Source organism: Dasypus novemcinctus, chromosome 12 (assembly GCF_030445035.2).
Source record: "Dasypus novemcinctus isolate mDasNov1 chromosome 12, mDasNov1.1.hap2, whole genome shotgun sequence".
Lineage (NCBI taxonomy): Eukaryota > Metazoa > Chordata > Mammalia > Cingulata > Dasypodidae > Dasypus > Dasypus novemcinctus.
In genome coordinates this window covers 106867359-106887591 of record NC_080684.1, presented here as the reverse complement: position 1 = coordinate 106887591, position 20233 = coordinate 106867359, and the positions used below count along the sequence as shown (strand labels likewise).

At 40.5% G+C, this 20233-nt stretch overlaps 1 protein-coding gene across 1 annotated transcript in view; it reads right to left on the bottom strand.

Moving 5' to 3' along the window:
- The window catches only part of ATXN10 (ataxin 10), a 262209-nt gene that overhangs the window by 128058 nt on the left and 113918 nt on the right, over nt 1-20233 (bottom strand). Inside the window, exons 8-9 of the mRNA XM_058308930.2 lie at nt 10356-10464; nt 9087-9256 (exon numbers count right to left, since the gene is read on the bottom strand). Coding sequence (XP_058164913.1) covers nt 9087-9256; nt 10356-10464 — 279 coding nt within the window. The remainder of the gene's footprint in view (nt 1-9086; nt 9257-10355; nt 10465-20233) is intronic.

The following is a 20233-nucleotide window of genomic DNA, read 5'->3' as shown; positions in this document are numbered from 1 at the left end:
CTGTCAGTGCCAGCACAGGTCCTGGATGCAGAGGCTGAACTGCACAAGGAGAGCACAAAGTGCTAAAGTGGAAGAACAGTCAACCACTGCTGAATAGTCAATCTATTACGCAGGTAACTGAACAGGTCAGCCAGGACTGATGTACAAAAAAGTACTAACCCTCACTAAGAGTAACAACCTAAATAATTAGGAAACTGCATAGAAATTTAGGTTTAATGATTTAATGGACAAATATGCAGCTTGAAAACATTTCAAATAGGAGGAATTCAGAAAGAAGGATTTAATGTATAACCTTAGCTTGCTTGCTCTTGGCCCCTCATGTCCAGATGTGAAAAGACGAAAAGGGTTTTCAATGGTGTTCACTGCTATACCACTGTCGCTCTCTAATGCCAGCACTGCCTCTAGCAAGCCAACCTCCCACCAAAGGCAAAGTGAGAAGTCTCTCGCATGGCTTGCACAAGGCACATCCCACACAAATGGCAGGTGGTAAAGCACCCGGGAAGGAACTGGCTCCAAAATCTGCTCGCAAGAGTACACCCTCTATTGGAAGGGTGGAGAAACATCATCACCACAGAACTGGTGCTGTAGAGAACAAGAAATGAGAGATTAGCAGAAGTCCACTGAACCTGAGATTCATAAACTTCCCTTCCAGCACCTAGTGCGAGAAATCATTCGGAGCTTCAAAACAGATCTGCCCTTCCAGAGGGGAACTGTTGCTGCTTTGCCAGAGGCAAGTGAGTACTATCTATCTGGTCTACATTTTTGAAGACACCAAACTGTGTGCTGTCCAAGCCAAACGTGTAACAATTATGCCAAAAAGACATCCAGCTAGCCCATGTGGAAAGCATACTTAAGAATCCAGTATAATGGAAAACATTTCATTTTCAAAAGAATTTTTCTTTTTCCTCTTTTTCCTATTATTGGTAGTTCTGAATGTTAAATATTTTTCCCCGTGGGGTCAAAAGGTGCCTAAATATAACTGCAAAGAGAAAAAAAGGGGACAAAAATCAGGTATTTGCAGTTTTTCCATTTTCATTTGTGTGTGAATTTTTAATATAAGTGGGGACATAAAGCATTAATGCAGGTCAAAATGTTTCAGTGAACATGTTTCAACAGTTCCATTTTACAATTAAATAAACATGTTAAATTTTTCTGGACAATGCCAGAATATTTAAAACAAGTACATTTCCTACTGATGGCAGCTTAATAGTGTTTGTAGCATTTTTATCATATAGTAGATTTCATCCATCCACTACACTTTTCTGAATTATCCTACATACAAATACATGTCTTTAATGTTATCTATCTTCTGTGCTATTCCTGTAAATTTGCTATTAAAACATTAAACTATAAGAAAAGTTTACAGGAAAGCGGATGTGGCTCAACGGATAGAGCTTCCACCTACCATACAGAAGGTCTAGGGTTCAATACCCAGGGCCTCCTGGCCCGTGTGGCGAGCTGGCCCATGTGGCATGCTGCCATATGCAAGGAGTGCTGCCCTGCACAGGGAGTGCCCCCTGCGCAGGAGTGCAGCCCACTCAGGAGAACGACACAGCAAGATGACGCAACAAAAAGAGACACAGAAGAGACAATATGAGATGCAACAAACTAGGTAGCTTAGGTGACACAAGAGAATGAGTGCCTCTCTCCCACTCCAGAAGGTCCCAGGATAGGTTCCTGGAGCCACCTAATGAGAATACAACAGACACAGAAGAATGCACAGCAAATGGACAAAGAGAGCAGACAATGATGAGGGGGGGGAGAGAAATTTAAAAAATTAAAAATTTTTTTTAAAGTTTATAAGTACACCCTCCAAAAAAACCTAAAAAATAATATTATGGAGGTTTAACAATTCTAAATTTATGCTAAAATTTTATTTAAGATTAACAAAAAAGTGCATTTAGATCTAGAAATTCTAAACCTGGGATTTAAAAAATATTTTATTACTTGCAAATATTACACTATGTAGATTCTCTTAGATAAGAAGTATGGACTGATATAAATATAGATAAAATAGAGAGATATGGAGAAGTCAAACAAAAATAAGACAATTACTAAAATTAGAATATATTCAAACATATCCTAAACATAAAAGACTTTCAAAAACAACCGCAGAACCCAAAATTTAGGAGAACATTAATTTTCATTTGAAAAAAGTTGTTTTATTTTTACTACACTTCCTTGTAAATATAGTCAGGATATTTTACAGTAGACTATACACGCCTTGAAGAGAACTGTGTCTTATTTGCTTTGAATCTCCAGAACCTAAAACAGAACTTGGTACATAATGAATACTTAGGAATTACTTGTAAAATAAATTCTCATTCAAGAAAAATTCACTGAATGCCAACTATGTGCCAGGTACAATGTAGGGAGTTGGACGTAGTAACACAATGAACAAAACAAATTTAATGAAAACTTTATTATAAAGAGTTGTTTAGGGCGGCGGACTTGGCCCAGTGGTTAGGGCGTCCGTCTACCACATGGGAGGTCCGCGGTTCAAACCCCGGGCCTCCTTGACCCGTGTGGAGCTGGCCCATGTGCAGTGCTGATGCGCGCAAGGAGTGCCTGCCATGCAGGGGTGTCCCCGCGTAGGGGAGCCCCATGTGCAAGGAGTGCACCCCGTAAGGAGAGCTGCCCAGTGCGAAACAAAGTGCAGCCTGCCCAGGAATGGCACTGCCCACACGGAGAGTTGACACAACAAGATGACGCAACAAAAAGAAACACAGATTCCCGTGCCGCTGACAACAACAGAAGCAGACAAAGACATAGCAAATAGACACAGAAAACAGACAACCGGGGTGAGGAGGGGGGGGAGGGGACAGAAATAAATAAATAAATCTTTTTTAAAAAGTTGTTTAATTACTACATAAGAATTATGTATACAAATGAAACCTACCTTCTGAACAAAGTAATTTTGATTCAGAAGGGCCAAATAATGTTTATTACATGTAGAACTACTCTGTACAGTAAGGACTGATTTTAATATGAAGCTTTGTCTATAATGAAAGCGTTATACGTACATATGCTTGAACATGCGGGATCAAATGTGTGAATGCTAGGAATCTTTTATATCAAGGAGGAGGAGGAGGAGGAAGAAGAGAAGAAATGGAACAGTATTTTCGTAAACCTTTCACAGAATGAATTCAGTGACCAAAACAGTATATGGTCCATCTTATGCAATACAATTTCTTTGGGGGAAAAGAAGGTAGGTAAATTATATCACCTGCTTACCATTTTGCAAAATGAATTCAGTTTTATGGAATTAAAAAATGTTTGTTTTTCTAATAAAGCATTCACTTAAAGAATTTATGACAATAGCAAAGAATGGGGAAGAAAAAAAAGTTAACCATACATTCCTTATTCTCACAAAGCAGCCAAAGAATGCTTTCTTCATGTTTACAGCATTAACACCCATGTGCTTTGTACAATAGAAACCAAAACAAAATCTCTATTTCAGGTCCACAAAGGTTTAAAAGTAAACTAATCACTACAGATATAGCAAGGAAATACTATGTAAGTAGAGCACAAAAAACAAGGTAAGAATAGAAGTCAGGAAGAATTTGAGAATGCCTCCCTACCACCATTTGGCAAAGGGAAGTCTAACAATTACCTTACAATTCAGGAAATACTACAATCCATCTTTGTAGGGACTTAAGAGCTCAAGTTGTACCAGGGCAGATGCATGGGAAGACTGAGTCAAACATATTTCTCAGCAGAGTTTCAATCTGTGGCCAGACACCTTGACTGTCTTAAATAGAGGCCAAAGACATAAAGCTAGAAGGAAGATTATTACCCTTCCTAGTAATATCCAGGCCCTTGTCTTTGCTTGGACAGAGCGGCCTTCCATGCACTGCCAGCCCAGAGCACAGGATCACTCATCTGTTCCTCTCTGGCAGACCTGACCACACCAACTGCATCAGAGCTACTAGCACATGTGCATTATTGCCCCTGCCCAAGTGACTATATCTATTCTAGAGCATGTGGCACGTATTAGTTTCCATTCAATAAACATTATCTGAATTAAATCACCCCTGGTGTTTCTGAGCATTGGTTTCATCATCCGGAAAATAATAATCTTTTCAGTCTTTTTCACAGAGGTGTCCTGAGGCTCCCAATGAACTAATGCCAGTATAAAGAGCTTCCTAAGTAGAAAGGGCCACCCAAATGTAAAGGGTTTCATCCACCTGGTGGTCACCTACATGCTCACTGCAATGAATGAAGGTACACAGACCCAGCACAGACCTGGATGGGTGTAAAAGGCTTCTCTCTGATGAAACATCAAAAGAATCAGGCAGTGCACCAAGTAACATTCCAGGAAAATTTCTGATATTAATAGTTTGGGGATTCTAGTTCAAGGAAGCCATGATGGTCCCTCGATGCTCCTAGAATGAAAGTGTCACAGGAGGAGATGTCTTGCCTGTCTTATTCATCACAGGATTCCCAAGGCATGGAACATGATGAAAGGAGGACTTGGAGACAGAGATGAGAGGCCCACCAGGGCTGCAGACTTGAAACAAGAAGGGTTTAGGGAGCACATCTGGCCTAGAAGATCCAGAGAAACCAGCCTTCAGCATCTTCAGTCTGGAGTCCTTAAGGGAATCTATTTTAAACTTTTTCCCACAAATTCTTGGAAACTCCCAAAGGAGAGGTACAGGAGAGAAAGCACAAACTTCAGAGTTCAGAGTCATACAATCCAAATTCTATTCTGGATTCTGCAACTCTCTAACTACATGGACTCTCTTTAAAATATGGCTAACAGGGAAGTGGATTTGGCTCAACTGACAGAGCATCCACCTACCTTACAGGAGGTCCAGGGTTCAAACCCAGGGCCTCCTGGCCCATGTGGTAAGCTGGCCCACACTCAGTGCTGCTGTGCACAAGGAGTGCCCTGCCATGCAGGGGTGTCCCCCGTGTAGGGAAGCCCCATGTGCAAGGAGTGCACCCCGCAAGGAGAGCCGCCCTGCACGAAAAAAGAGCAGCCCACCCAGGAGTGACGCCGCACGCATGGAGAGCTGACGCAGCAAGAGAGACACATATTCCTGGTGCCACCAAGAATGCAAGCAGACACAGAATACACAGCGAATGAACACAAGAGAGCTGACAATGGGGGGGGGGGGCGAGGATAAATAAAATAAAATAAAATAAAATAATAAAATAAAAATAAAATAAGGTTAACAAAGCCTGCTTTGCAAAGTTGATACAAAGATTAAATGTGATAATCTGTGTAACTCATTAAGCACTATGCTGGTACATAAGATAACTAAAGAAAAGATCAGTCCTTATTTTTTCCTTATTGGCAAAACACATACCCATATTGATAATAACAAAAGTGTGCCCTAACTCAAATCTGATTCAGTCTTAGAGCTTAAAGAGAGCCAAACTTCCCTACTGTAGGGGCCAATTTGGGTAGAAGTGGGACAACCCATTTGGACAATTCAATGAGAATAAGTGGTTCAGTAAAAAAGATGGTTTATAATCATCCAATTCCCCAAAATTGTAACTAAAGTTATCTGAGCGCTAGTGAAGTCCATCCCTGGAGGCAAAAATGAATAAGGCCAATATTTAACGTCCAGGTAGAATCAGCATTTAACTACAAGAATTAAGAAGCTTCCAGCACATCGAGAAAAAAATATTTTTGTGTCAGATTCTTAGGAAGGGGAAAAAAATTCCAGAGGTTACACTTTCAGGTTTGGACCTTTTGTTGAATAGGTAAGAAGCATTCTCATACTCAAAGAATGAACTACTACATACCCTCTAGAGTATTTAATCAGAAATCAGCAGTGCTATCAGCAACTGCACACATAAGGAACCACACCACTGACTTCCTGTGAGCCCAAGTGACCTCTACACAGCAGCACTCAGGCACACTCCATATTTACTTATGCTGCAACCTGATCCTGACTTGAGTGAGTTATTTCATAAGTTTTTAAGGGTTACTACATTTTGTTCCTATAAGAGGCCAATTCAAATTAGCAACAAAAGAGTAGTTAAACATAAGAAAAACCACCTCTTTTGTACTCCTCAGGAAAGGCAGACTTGGCCATTAAAAAGGTAATGTGGTTTATTCTCTATCAACTTTCTCTAATAAGAACAGGTTATTTTCCAAGGTGGATTAGTATACTTACACACACACCTGCTTAAAGATGAGGGAAGTGCAAAAATGGGGTACACATATAATAAAACAGCAAAGTCATCTAGCCATCTGGCTTTGTGCCAGATCTCTAAGGAATTATTCCCCTCATTGATTGCTGCATAATAAATTACTCCAAAATTTAGTGTCTTCACATAACTATTTTATTCTCAATCTACTTTTTCTTCTGTTCTTTACTGGATGATTTCTATTGATCCATTTTCAAGTACACTGACTCTACTATCATCTGTCATCACAGAAGTGAAGCACATTCGGTGATTTCTTTTTTTTTAAGATTTAATTTATTTATTTCTCCCCACCCTCTTGTTGTCTGCACTTGCTTTGTCTGTTCATCATCTTTGTTTTTTTAGGAGGCACTGAGAACGGAACTCGATGTGGGAAAGAGGCGCCTAATACTTCAACCACCTCCATTCCCTGCTTCATTGTATCTCTCACTATGTTTTTCCTCTTGTGCATCTTACGGCATCACCTTGTCACGTCAGTTCGCTGCGCCTACCCATCACACCAGCTTGCTGTCCTGATGGTCCTCATTAAGAGGCATCAGGAACCTCTGGTTCCCACTTTACTGTGTCTCTCATGGTTTTTTTTTGTTAATCTGGTTGCATCATGGTCTTTTGGTGCATCGCTTTGCTGCATGGGGCCTGCTCCTTGCTGTGCCATCTCATTATGTTTTTTATTCTTGTACCACTTATTGCGTCAGCTTGTTGTGTCAGCTTGCCTCACTTGCCCGTCCCGCCAGCTTGCAGTCTTCTTTCGGAGGCACCAGGAACTGAACCACGGACCTCCAGTGTGGTAGGCGGGAGCCCAATCACCTGAACCACATCCACTTCCCCAGTGATTTTTATGCTGGATACTGTATTTTCAGTCCTAGAAGTCTCATTTGGTTGCTTTTATGGTTTCCACTTCTCAGCTGAAATTTCATTCATTATGCGCATAATGAGCTTTAAATCCGTGAGCACTGTTATAACAGCTGTTCTAAAATCTTTGCTAAATCTAATCTTTAAGATATCTCAGTCACTCTCCATTGACTATTTTTTCTCTTGAGAATGGGTCATATTTTCTAATTTTGGATTGCATTCTGGACATTGTGATGTTAGTCTGTGCAAACTCTGAATTCTGTTACATTCCTCTGAAGAGTGTTGAAATTTTTGTTTAAGCAAACAATTATTTTGGATGGACTTAAAATGCAAACTCAGGGGTGGCAGCTCAAATCTCAGTTCAACAATTTTATCCTTTGCAAACCTTCCAAAGGCTTTAATTACTCCAAATATTATTCCCCCTGCTCCCAAGATGGCTCCCTCATCTGTCGGCCAGTTGTTTTTACTCGTTTTCTGCTCATTGTATTTTGTGTGTTGTCTGCTCATTGTCTGCTTGTTTTTTCCTTTAGGAGGCACTGGGAACTGAACCCAGGACCTCCCATGGGAGGCAGGCACACAGTTGTTGAGCCATATCCACTTCCTGTTCGTTTTTTGGTTTTGCTTGTTGTCTGCTTAGTTTATTTTGCTTGTTTGTTTATTGTGTTTTTTTTTTTGCTTGTTGTCTACTCACTGTTTTTGTTTGCTGTCTGCTTGCTGTTTGTTTGTCTTCTTTAGGAGGCAATAAGAACTTAACCCAGGACCTCCCATGTGGGAGGTAGGCACTCAACTGTTGGAGCCACATTCTCTCCCCTAACATTGTTTCTTGAGCCTCAAGTTAGAAAGACTGCAGATTTTCTATGAAGCATTTCTACTGTTCTACACAGCACACGCTGTGCTATTCCATCCTTCCAAGTATCAATTCAGCTCCAGAGTCTGCCTTTTTGTGTCAAACGTGAGTGTCTTCACAAAGCTCAAGGATCCACTTCCAAGATGGTTCCTCATTCTTATGCCTGGTGCCTTGGTGTTTCTTGACTAATTATCCTCCTCTCTTCTCATTGCATCTTATCTACCTCCACCTTCTTACATGCACTCAGCAACTCACAGCATGGTGATTGCAGGGTATCTGTACTTCTTACATGGTGACTGGCTTCTAAGAGCTTGAAATGGCATATGCCAGGCCAGTGAACTGCTATGCTAGAAATGGTACAGTTTCACTTTCACCACAACTAATTATTCAAAGTAGTCACGGGGCCTGTCCAAATTCAAGAGCAATGAGAAATAGATGCTAATTTCCTCTCAGGGAAGTGGCAAAGTCACACTGCAGAAAAACATGTAGAAATGAGAGATATTTCTGCAGCCATCTTTGGAAATTACAAACTGCCACATATATACACAATATTTGATCAGGCAAAACATACCAGCCAAATAATACTCAAGGTAGATTAGTGCAGTGTGAAGTGTGCGGTCCAATTCTCCTGCCCTATTGTTTTTACCACCCTCTCACATTACCAAAATAATTATACCTTTAAGCTAATTAAACAAAACATTTCTAATGGCAGTCTGCGTTTTGAGACTTAATACTTACGGCTATTCACTCCATTTCAAAACACCTGGAAGAAAACGCTTATGATGCTATTATACAAAAACATAGGACACAAATGTAACTTAAGGGTTTTTGTTTTTTTTTAAGGTAATGGCAAATATCATCTGCTTATTAAATGTCTACCACATACTTTCTATTTTTCCAGATTCTTGTAAACACCTTTTTAATGATTGCCCTCCATGTGATATTAGGATGCGCTTTGACAATTTTTTTTTGAAATGAGACTGGTTCTAACACACTAAGGACAAATAGGAAAAGACAACACAAAATGAGAAAAATTAAAACCCCAATACAAACAAATATGGCACATTATGTTTGTCAGTGGGCATCAAAAAATGTATGTACTATTAACAGGATACTTTCTAACTACCTCAAACTTTAACCGCAAAAGAAGTGACTATATTTCAAATTCTAAATACTGTATTCTATATAAAGCTCTACATGTACGATACATACTAAGAAATAATCTTACCTTGTCTTGGTTATCTTTATTCTTGTAACACAGATTTCCAATCAAACGAATGAGATGAGACTTAAACCCCTCAGCCACATTTGAGATGTCACCTTCTGCTTTTATACAGCCAGGGGAACTGAAAATGTTTGTTGTGTCTTTTCCAGCTAGGTGAATCAATCGTAAAAGGTCTGTAATACAGAGAATAAACTTAGAAGTTATTTTTAATATTCTGTACTATTTTTCCATGAACAATCTAATTTAATGGAATAAAATTAAGGTGAAGTATCAAAAGCTTTCCTTACCTAATTATTACAAGGCTCTTCCATTTTGCTTTCACCAATGCATCTACCAATCAAGATACAAAGTTGTCCAAGGCTAAATTATAACGAGTGCTACCATTTAAGGTAAGGACGATTTTAGAATGGGAGTGGACACTTCGAGCTTCTGGGGATTGATGGAAAGAAGCAACCCATCAAGCTCTGCCACTAGAGATGAATGAAATTTTCAAAGTGAATGTACACAATGCCTCTGCTTCTTTCACTTAGATGATGAGAAATGTATGATATTAAAAATTATAAAAGGCTTATGGCAAAATGGCCATTATCATGCTAATAGTCTACAAATATTTTTTAAATGTAGCTTTAAATTTAAAATGAATCTACTTCCTTAGTACATGGATCACCAGAATAAATATATATCTTTTTTAAAGGAAGAAATAGTGAATAGTGAATAGCAACACCATAAACATGCCTAACCACAGGGGAAAGTTTCAACTTGAATTATTTTGCAAAGAACTTCTTAGGAAATATCAATATTTATTTCAAACAATGGTTTACTATTACAAACAGTCTTCTGGTAAGAATATAATACGTAAGTACGATGTGTCAGGCACTATAATATATGCCCAATAAATATAACTGGGAAAAGTTTACTGACAACTTTTTGAAAACTACAGTAATATACAAATAGCCATCATCACCGCAAACTCAACCACCATCATCATCAAAATTACTCCTGATGAAACATCTATTATGTATACCTTGTATAAGAGCCATTATCACCTCATCTTACTCATTAGGTATCCTGGGTTAGGATGAGCACTAGGATTTATCTAGCTCCAAAGTCTGAGCTGTTACCACAATATAATGATTTATTTCAGAGAAAAATATTCAAAAATCTCAAAAACATATCATTAAACTGAAAATTAACGACTTGTGATTAAACTTATAGTATGGCAAATCAAAGACTTCTTAATTAAAATAATTATGTGTGTGGTATTACACTCACCAACAACTCTTTCCAGCAAGCCAGGAAAAACCTGCAGATAGCCAAGCAGATCAGTATTAGCAGTCATCTCACAAAGGACATCGAGGAGCCTGATGATAGCCAGTGCCTCCTAAAAAGAGAAGGAAGATTAACTTTCAAGTGTATGTTAAGTTAAATGATTTGATTTATAAATAATTGTAAGAGAATGAAAGATTACAATAGATATGAAAGAGCTAGTGCTTGTAACACATCTGAAGGGATAAACAAAACTATGACGAACCAAAGAGAAGTATTAAAGTTACATATGAACAGTCACTTTCACTAACTGCAGACATCTGCCATCAAGAATGCAAGATCATGTGTTATTATGTGTCTTCTCAGAGCAAAGAGTCAGGAAAAGTTCTGATTCAAGCAAAAATATCTTCCAATAGTGGAATAAATACTCAAAATTACTACCTACATACATAACATTTATGCAAATACTTTCTCCTTTTAAAGCATTCCAGTGTGCAAGTTCTACTTTAAACATGCAAATACCCCACGAAATACATAAATTTCTCGTCCACAGGAATCCTGTAAAATACTGTGGTTGAAAAAACTCTGATGGCCAAGAACTTATATTATTTCTGAGTAAATACAAAGCTATATGCAATATATAGGTGGGTTGGAAAAGAAAATCTTATTTGTAAACAAAATAATTTGTTACCAATAGACTATACGACGAAGAAACCACTCAATGTATAGCAAGAGGTCTACATAAAATTCAAATATGCAATTTTTGCATAGATTTTGAACTCTATCTTAAAAATACACATTATTTGAAAAAATGAGGTAGAGCTGAAAATTTTGGTCATAAAGATACCATTCTTCAAAATAAAGAATAAAATATACTTTTACTAATTCTAAATGTATAATTGTTATTCTCTAATTCAGAAATCTAAAGTTAATATTTTAATATAGCATTCTGAAATCTCAAAATAAATTGCAAAAACTCCCATTTTTAATGTCTTAGAACCTTAAATTTGTTTAGCAACTTTCGCCTACCAGTTTAAACATTAGGGAAAAAAACGAATTATAAGTCTAAAATGAGTACCAAACTATTGCTTGAGCAAATCCACTAACTGCATGGGGCTACTGTATGCTCCTTTGTTAAACAGGTAGTTGGTCAGCAGCAAAGGGTAATCAGATGGTATCTCTAGACACCATTTGTCCATCAAGAAACTGCTGATTCTAGATCTGGGACAGAGTATGTACAAGATGATACTTCAAGCAAGGAAGCTGCCAAGACTACGAGCATCATGTCAAAAGCAGCTTTCAGAGGCTTGCCCTGGCCAAAGATGGCTCAGCAGAATGTAAGGAGGAAGCACAACTGGAATAGGTTGAAAACAAATCAAGTGGTTTTACACCCATGACTGTGAAACGATAAATTAAAAACAAAAGAAAAAAAAAAACTGGTCATCTTTGAATGATGCCACAAAACCAACGTATTCCTTTGAAAACTGACAATCCCAGGGGAATAAGGGAAGGGTGGAATAAAGCATCTACCTGCTTCTCTTAATCAAAATGTATCCTAGATAACAATAATTGAGTAGGAAAGTTTCTCTTTATAAAATATTCAAGGTAATAAATGAAGAATGAATGACGGAACCAAAATACCACCATTTTGTAACCCCTAAAGAATTCATGGATATAGATAATGATCATCAACCACAGCTACCTCACAAAAAGGGAGACAACCAGATATCAATAGCCTCTTGTTGAAAGTACATCACCAACAGTGAAACAATACTGCGAAAAATTTTAACCCAAATCTGAACACGCCTTATTACCTCCCATTAACAGGAAAGACAAGAAGAGAAGACTGTTAAATGCCAGCATGAAGGTGTACTCATCGAAATGCAAGTTATGAAAAACTACAAGAAAAACAACCCAAATTCAACAAATAAATAGCAAAAAGAAAACAAAAAACAAAGTAGGAGGCAGGGAGAGGAAAAGGGAAACTATATATTAAAAGAGATTTGAGACTTGCCAATTGCAGTTTTTCTGATTCAAAGAAATAAACTTGAAGAAAATATTAGATAATGGGAAAATTTTGTATACTGTTTATTTGATATTAAAAATTATTTTTGAAAAGCAGATGTAGCTCAACTGATAGAACTTCCACCTACCATATAGGGGATCCAGGATTTGATACCCAGGGCCTCCTGGCCCATGTGGCGAGCTGGCCAATGTGGAGTGCTACCATGCACAAGGAATGTCGCCCCACACAGGGGTGCCCCTGTGCAAGGAGTGCCCCCCATGCAAGGAGTGCAGCCCACCCAGGAGTGGTGCCGCCCACATGGAGAGCTGAGCAGAGATGACGCAACAAAAAAGAGACACAGAGAAGAGACAATGAGAGACATAGCAAACTAGGGAGCTGAGGTGATGCAAAAGAATGATCACCTCTCCCCACTCTGGAAGGTCCCAGATGGGTTCCCAGAGCCGCCTACTAAGAATATGACAGACACAAAACACACAGCGATTGTATGCTGAAGTCTCAGTTTTCGACTTCTGCTAGCCTCAAAACCATGAACCTATAAATTCCTATTGTTTAAGCCAACCCATTGTACGGTATTTGTTTAAGCAGCTATTTAGTTTTTACAACTAAAATGGGGGGAGGGGCGCACAAAGAGGTAAAAATTTAAACTGTTTTTCCTTTAATGACAGCTTGAATTTTTTTTTTATAATAAAGCAGTGTGTGAAATGGAAAAATATTCTTTCCCTTAATTTTTTTTTCAGTCTGTGTTTATTCGCTCTATAATCTTCTGTATCTATTTCTTTTTTTGTCTTCTCGTCTTTTCTCCTATAGGACTCACCAGGATTTGATCCTGGGGACCTCTGTTGTGGAGAGAGGTTCCCTGTCAATTGCACCACCTCAGTTCCTGGTCCCTGCTGCACTTCAGCTTGACTCTCCTCTTTTGCTGCATAATCATCTTGCTGCATGACTCACTTGCATGGACACTGGCTCATTGTGCAGGCACTTGGCTTGCTGTGAGGGCACTCAGCTCACCACACGGGCACTGGCTCACCACACGGGCACTGGCTCACCACACGGGCACTGGCTCACCACACAGGCACTCAGCTCACCACACAGGCACTCAGCTCACCACACGGGCACTGGCTCACCACACGGGCACTGGCTCACCACACGGGCACTGGCTCACCACACGGGCACTGGCTCACCACACAGGCACTCAGCTCACCACACGGGCACTCAGCTCAGCATACAGGCACTGGCTCACCACACGGGCACTCAGCTCACCACACGGGCACTCAGCTCACCACACGGGCACTGGCTCACCACACGGGCACTCAGCTCACCACACGGGCACTGGCTAACCACACGGGCACTCGGCTCACCACACAGGCACTGGCTCACCACACGGGCACTCAGCTCACCACACGGGCACTGGCTCACCACACGGGCACTCAGCTCACCACACGGGCACTCGGCTCACCACACGGGCACTCGGCTCACCACACGGGCACTCGGCTCACCACACAGGCACTGGCTCACCACGCGGGCACTCGGCTCACCACACGGGCACTCGGCTCACCACACGGGCACTGGCTCACCACACGGGCACTGGCTCACCACACGGGCACTGGCTCACCACACGGGCACTCAGCTCACCACACGGGCACTGGCTCACCACACAGGCACTGGCTCACCACACGGGCACTCGGCTCACCACACGGGCACTCAGCTCACCACACGGGCACTGGCTCACCACACAGGCACTGGCTCACCACACAGGCACTGGCTCACCACACGGGCACTCAGCTCACTGCACGGGAACTGGCTTGCCATGTGGGCATTCACGTCGGCACTCGGCTTAGAACATGGACACTCACGTGGGCACTCAGCTCACCACGTGGGCACCTAACTCACCACAGAGGCACTGGCTCACAGCCCAGGCATGCTTTCTCTTCTTCTTTTTCACCAGGAGGCCCCAGAGTTCAAACCCAGGTCCTCCCATATGGTAGGCAGAGGCCTTATCACTTGAGTCACATCCACTTCCCCTTTTACTTATTCTACAAGTCCTTTCTTTTTTAAAGATTTATTTATTTATTTAATTCCACCCCCCACCCCCCACCCCCCCGCCAGTTGTCTGTTCTCTGTGTCTATTTTGCTGCATCTTGTTTCTTTGTCCGCTTCTGTTGTCATCAACGGCACGGGAAGTGTGGGCAGCGCCGACGTCTGTGAGGGTTCAGGCTTCCTGGGTTCTTCTCTTTCCAGGACTTGCTTCTCTCCAGGCTGAGTGTTCCTCTCTTCCTGGGGCTCCAGCTTAAGGCTTCAGCATCAAACTCCAACATAAAAACTCCAACATCAAAAACCCTCCTCCTCTGTTCTTTGCCATGTCTTTTGTGCCAACACCTTACTGGCACAAGAGGTTTACCTGATTACTTAATCAAGTAAACCTCTGAATCCAATGTAATCTAATATGCCCATAGAAGAAGACCAGGTTACAAACATAATCCAATATTTCTTTTTGGAATTCATCAATTATCAAACGGCTACACTCCACCCCCTGAATTCCAAAATGACATTACAATATTCAAAAAAACCTTAAATCAGTTATAATGCAAGTACTAAATCATATCACAATCAATTTAAAGAAATACAGTTTGTCTTGGGGCAAAGCATCATCGGCTATAGACCTCTGAAACTTACAGAACAATTCATCTACTTCCAATACACAAATGGACAAAGGATAAACATTTTCATTGCAATAAGGAGAAATTGGGAGGGAAACATGAATCAGTTTCTCTACAGTTCAGTAGACCTGCAAGGAATTCTCTGTTGATTTCAAAGTCTGGGTCATTCTTAAGAAAATGGTTCTTCTCCTTGGGGCCATATGAGGACCTACCCTTTTCACCAGCTTGCCCAACAGCCATTTTCATGGTTCTATCCTCATCAAGCATCTGGGTATTGACCAAGCTCCAGACCCCACCCTCCAAGAGTGTTGGGGTGATTGCCACACCTTCCCCAATCATTCGGTTAGAGTCTTAAGCCCCCTAGCACAGTGATGTGAAGACATCATTCCCCCTAACTTTTGGCATACAGGCTCAACACTCTCAGAGCAATGCGCTGACCACCTGACCTTCCCTAACCTTTGGGGGACAGGTCCACCCTTCTCAGACTTGTGGGGTCCTCACCTTAATCACCCTAATCGTTGGGAATATGCTCCACCCTCTCTGCATTATGGCGCAACAAAACTCTCCCAGAACATTGGATGGCAACATTCACCCTCTTCAACTGCTGGGGCAAACTCACCCTCTCTGTACACAGGGGTGGGGTTCCTTTCTTGGCCCAAGGTGATGTCCCGATTCCAGATCTCTGCATCCATGGTTTTCCTCTTAAAGCTGATTCTCCTTCAATCTCTCCTTTCCATGTCCTTTTTATTCCAGGCTGACAGTGGTTTTGTTCATACAGCTCTCTCAAAAACCTTGTTGGTTTAGCATGCAGGAAGCAAGGATCCAAACCATCAGATAGTAAGACTTTTCACAAGTCTTTCCGACATAACTGCATCTTCAATCTTGATTTACAAATTCCAAGTTTAGTTGAAGTCCTCTAATGGGGCAATTTCTTCTGGGAGTTTGATTTCCAGAGGCTTGGAATTTCCAGAATTAGTTTCTATTTTCTCCGTGCCCAACAGTTCAGTCCTCAGTATATCTCTCTCATCTAGCATTTTGCTATAAGCTGCAAGCAGAAGCCAAGCCGCATTCTCCACATTTACTTTGGAAATTTCCTCAGCTAAATGCCCAGGCTCACCCTTTTCAAATTCAGCCTTCCATAAAACACCAGGAGTCAATCTTGCTAAGTTCTCTGCAACTTTAAAACAGGGATCACCTTTCCTCCAGTTTCCAGTAATAGTTTCATCATTTATTCCTAAGGCATCATAAAAAGTCTCTTTAGCATCATATTGCTATCAACTGTCACTTCAAAGTGATCTAGGCCTTTTCCATCAAGCATCTCACAATTCCTCCAAAAAATACCCCTTACCCATTCATAAAAATATTCCAGCATTTCAGTAATTACAAAAGCACTTCCCCACTTCTCGGTACCAAATTCTGTATTACTCAGCCAAAGGGGTGCTGATGCAAAATACCAGAAATTGGTTCGTTTTTATAAAGGATATTTATTTAAGGTAGGAGCTTACAGATACCAGGCCATAAAGCAAAAGTTAACTTCCCTTACCAGAGCCTATTTTCACATATTGGAGCAAGATGACTGCAGACACCTGTGAGGGTTCAGGATTCCTGGGTTCTTCTCTTCCCAGGACTTGCTTCTTTCCAGGCTGAGGGTTCCTCCCTTCCTGGGGCTCCAGCTTAAGGCTTCAGCATCAAACTCCAACATCAAAAACCCTCCTCCTCTATCCTTTGTTATGTCTTTTGTCTTGTGCCCTACTGGCACAAGAAGTTTACCTGATTACTTCATCAAGTAAACCTCTGAATCCAATATAATCTAATATGCCCAGAGGAAAAGATTAGTTTATAAACATAACCCAATATTTCTTTTTGGAATTCATCAATAACATCAAACTGCTACAATATATAATATATAAATTCCATCTTAAATTTAAAAAAAAAGGAAAAATGTAAATTTTCCTAAATGTAAAAAAGTTACACCAGGTTACTTCTTTTTACAATATTCAACACAATATCTATACTTTAAATGTAAGTGCCTGAAAAATTTAAAGCTCTGATTAAACAAATATCCAAGTTTTACATCCTTTTCTGTCCCCCTAAAGAATTGGAAAAAAAAATGTAAGCACAGCTCACTGCTCCTCCTGCTGGAAACAAAGGAAAATCTGTCTCCAGAAAGGAAAACAAGTCCCTGAGTTAAGAGTTTCCTCTCTTCTATCACAGAAAATGAGGCCCAAAGCACTGGTGTTATCCATGAGGACTAACATGGTCTGTGTAATACAGCACAGAAAATTCACACCAAAGGAAACTTGAGAAAATGAGCATTCACCAAGAAGGAAAAGCACTCCATGGACAGAGTAGTTACACTGTGGCCTCAGCTGACAGCAGGACTCTGTCCCTTCAGCAGGATTACACCAAGTTTCCAGGAAGCTCTGGGGACCAGGCCTCACATTTTCTGCTTTCCCATCTGTCCTGCACAGGCAGCCCCTCCACTTGTGTCCTGGGTACCTACCCCTCCCACCTATCTATCTGTCAGCAATAACTACTCTATTATTATTATTTTAAAGATTCATTTTTTATTTCTTTCTCTCACCTTTCCCGGCCCCCCCCCCCAGTTGTCTGCTCTCTGTGTCCATTCACCATGTGCTCTTCTGTGTCCGCTTATATTCTTGTCAGTGGCACCAGAAATCTGTGTCATTTTTTGCTGCATCATCTTGCTGCGTCAGCTCTCCATGTGTGCGGGGCCACTCCTGGGCAGGCTGCACTTTTTTCGCGCTGGGCGGCTCTCCTTACAGGGTGCACCCCCCACACAGGACACCCGTGTGACACAGAACTCCTTGCACACATCAGCATTGTGCATGGGCCAGCTCATCACACAGGTCACAAGGCCCTGAGTTTGAACCCTGGACCTCCCATGTGGTAGGCAGACGCTCTATCCATTGAGCCAAATCTGCTTCCCTCTATTATCTTTTAAAGTGTGTTTAAGCTTACTGAGGTAGAATTTACACTCAGTTAAATACATCCACTTTAACTCTAGAGTTGTGTCAAATGTAAACATCTGTGTATAATATTTCTATTCCCCAAAATGTTCCCTCATGCCCCTCTGCAATCAATTCCACCCTCCACTTCCAACCCCCAGCAACCCCAATCTGCTTCCTGTCATTATCAATGAGTTTTGTCTATTTCAGAATTTCTTATGCATGGAATCACAGAGTACTGTCTCTGGTGCACCTGTCTTCTTTCACTCAGCATGGCTGAGATTAATCCAAGGTGTTGTGTGCATCCAAGGTGCACACTTCTTCCTGGTGAGTAGTGTTCTATTATATACTACACTCAGCTCTGGATGGACAGCTGGATCATTTCCATTTGAGATGGAAACAAATAAAATATTACAAAGATTTATGTAAACATCATTTGGAGGTCATATATTTTCATTTCTCCTAGAACTGGAAAACAGCTGCTTAACTGTGTATGCTTAACTCGGTAAGAAAGCGCCAAGCTCTTTTCCAAAGTGGTCGCACCATTTAGCATCTCCTCCAGCAATGGATGAGTGATACCGCTCCACCCCATATCTTGGCCAACATTTGGACCATGAGCCTTTCTAAATGTACTCCTTCTCCAGGTACAATAACTATTGAGGCTGAGCACTTTTTCCTGAGCATACTCCCTACTTAAATTGTTCTTTGGTAAACGGTCTGTTCAAATGTTTTGTCCATTATGTTATTAGGTTGCATGTCTTTCCACTGAGCTGTAATATAATATTGTGAATAGAAGTTACTATTTAGGTGAATGTATTCTGAGTATTTTCTCCCAGTATATGGCTTATATTTTTATTACTGTTCTTCCTAGAGCAGACTTCTTAATTTTAATGAAATCCAATCTATCAATTATTTTCTTTCATGATTAGTACCTTCTGTGATCTAATAAATCTTTGCTTATAAAAGATCATAAAGATTCTTCCCTATGTTTTGTACTAAAAGTTTGGTAGTTATTACAGCTATAGAGTAAATCTGTGTATATAAGGTGAAGGAAAATTGAGGTTCACTTCTCTTCCATATGAATATCTAGTTGCTCTAGTATTTCTTGAAAGTATTTTCTGCATTGCTGAAATTCAACTGCCCATAAGATATAGCTCTGTATCTGGTCTTTCTATTCAGTTCCACTGGTGAATATACTGTTCAATGTCAGTACTGAACTGTCATGATAACTACAGCTTGAGAGTAACTATCAAAATCAACACTGTAAGTGATCCAACTTTCTGTTTCTTTATGAAAACTGATTTGGTTATTCTGGACCCTTGACATTACCACTTAAATTTTAGACTTAAAATGTGAATATGTTCAAAAACCTTTACTGAAATTTTGATTGGCACACTGATAAATTTGGAAAGGACATCTAACTAATACCAGATAGTCCATCCATAAATGTAGTATATGTCTCCATTTATTTAGCTCTTCTTTGTCAATTTCACATGTATTTTGTTAAATTATACTTAAATATTTCAAATTTTTTAATGTGACTTAGTTTGCAAAAGGGCTGCTGATGCAAAGTACCAGAAATGGGTTGGCTTTTCTAATGGGAAATTTATAATGGACAAAAGCTTACAGTTCCAAGGCCATGAAATGTCCAAATTAAGGCATCAGCAGAGATGCTTTCTCAGGTCCTGCCACATGGCAAAGCAAGAGGACCACTGATCTCTGCTAAGGTCTTAGCCTTCCCCTCCAATCTATCATCTCCCAGAGCTCAGCTGTGGACAGCCAGGCATAGGGCTTGTCTCTCACTGGGCCTCCTCTCTCAGTTTTAGTTGCTTCACCTTCTTTGTGAGTTCAGCTGTGAGCTATCAGGCATATGCCTCATCTCTCTGAGTCTCTCAGGAATTCTCTCATTGAGCTCAGCCATGGGTGAACCTGCAGTCTTTCTCTCTTATGGCAACTCCCTTTTCCTCTGTCTCTCCAATTATACCAGCTTCAGTAGTAGGGCAGAGACTCAACCTGAGTCACATCTCATTGACACTGCAATCAAAAGAGTCTTACACCCACAGGAATGGATTAGTTCAAGAACATAATCTTTTTTCTTTTGGGATTCATAAAAGAACTTCAAGCTGTCACATAATGTTATGTATTATATTTATTAAACCTCATTTTTCAACTATTCTTTGCCCATATATAAAAATGAAATTTCATTTTCTCTAATGACCTTGCATCCTGTAC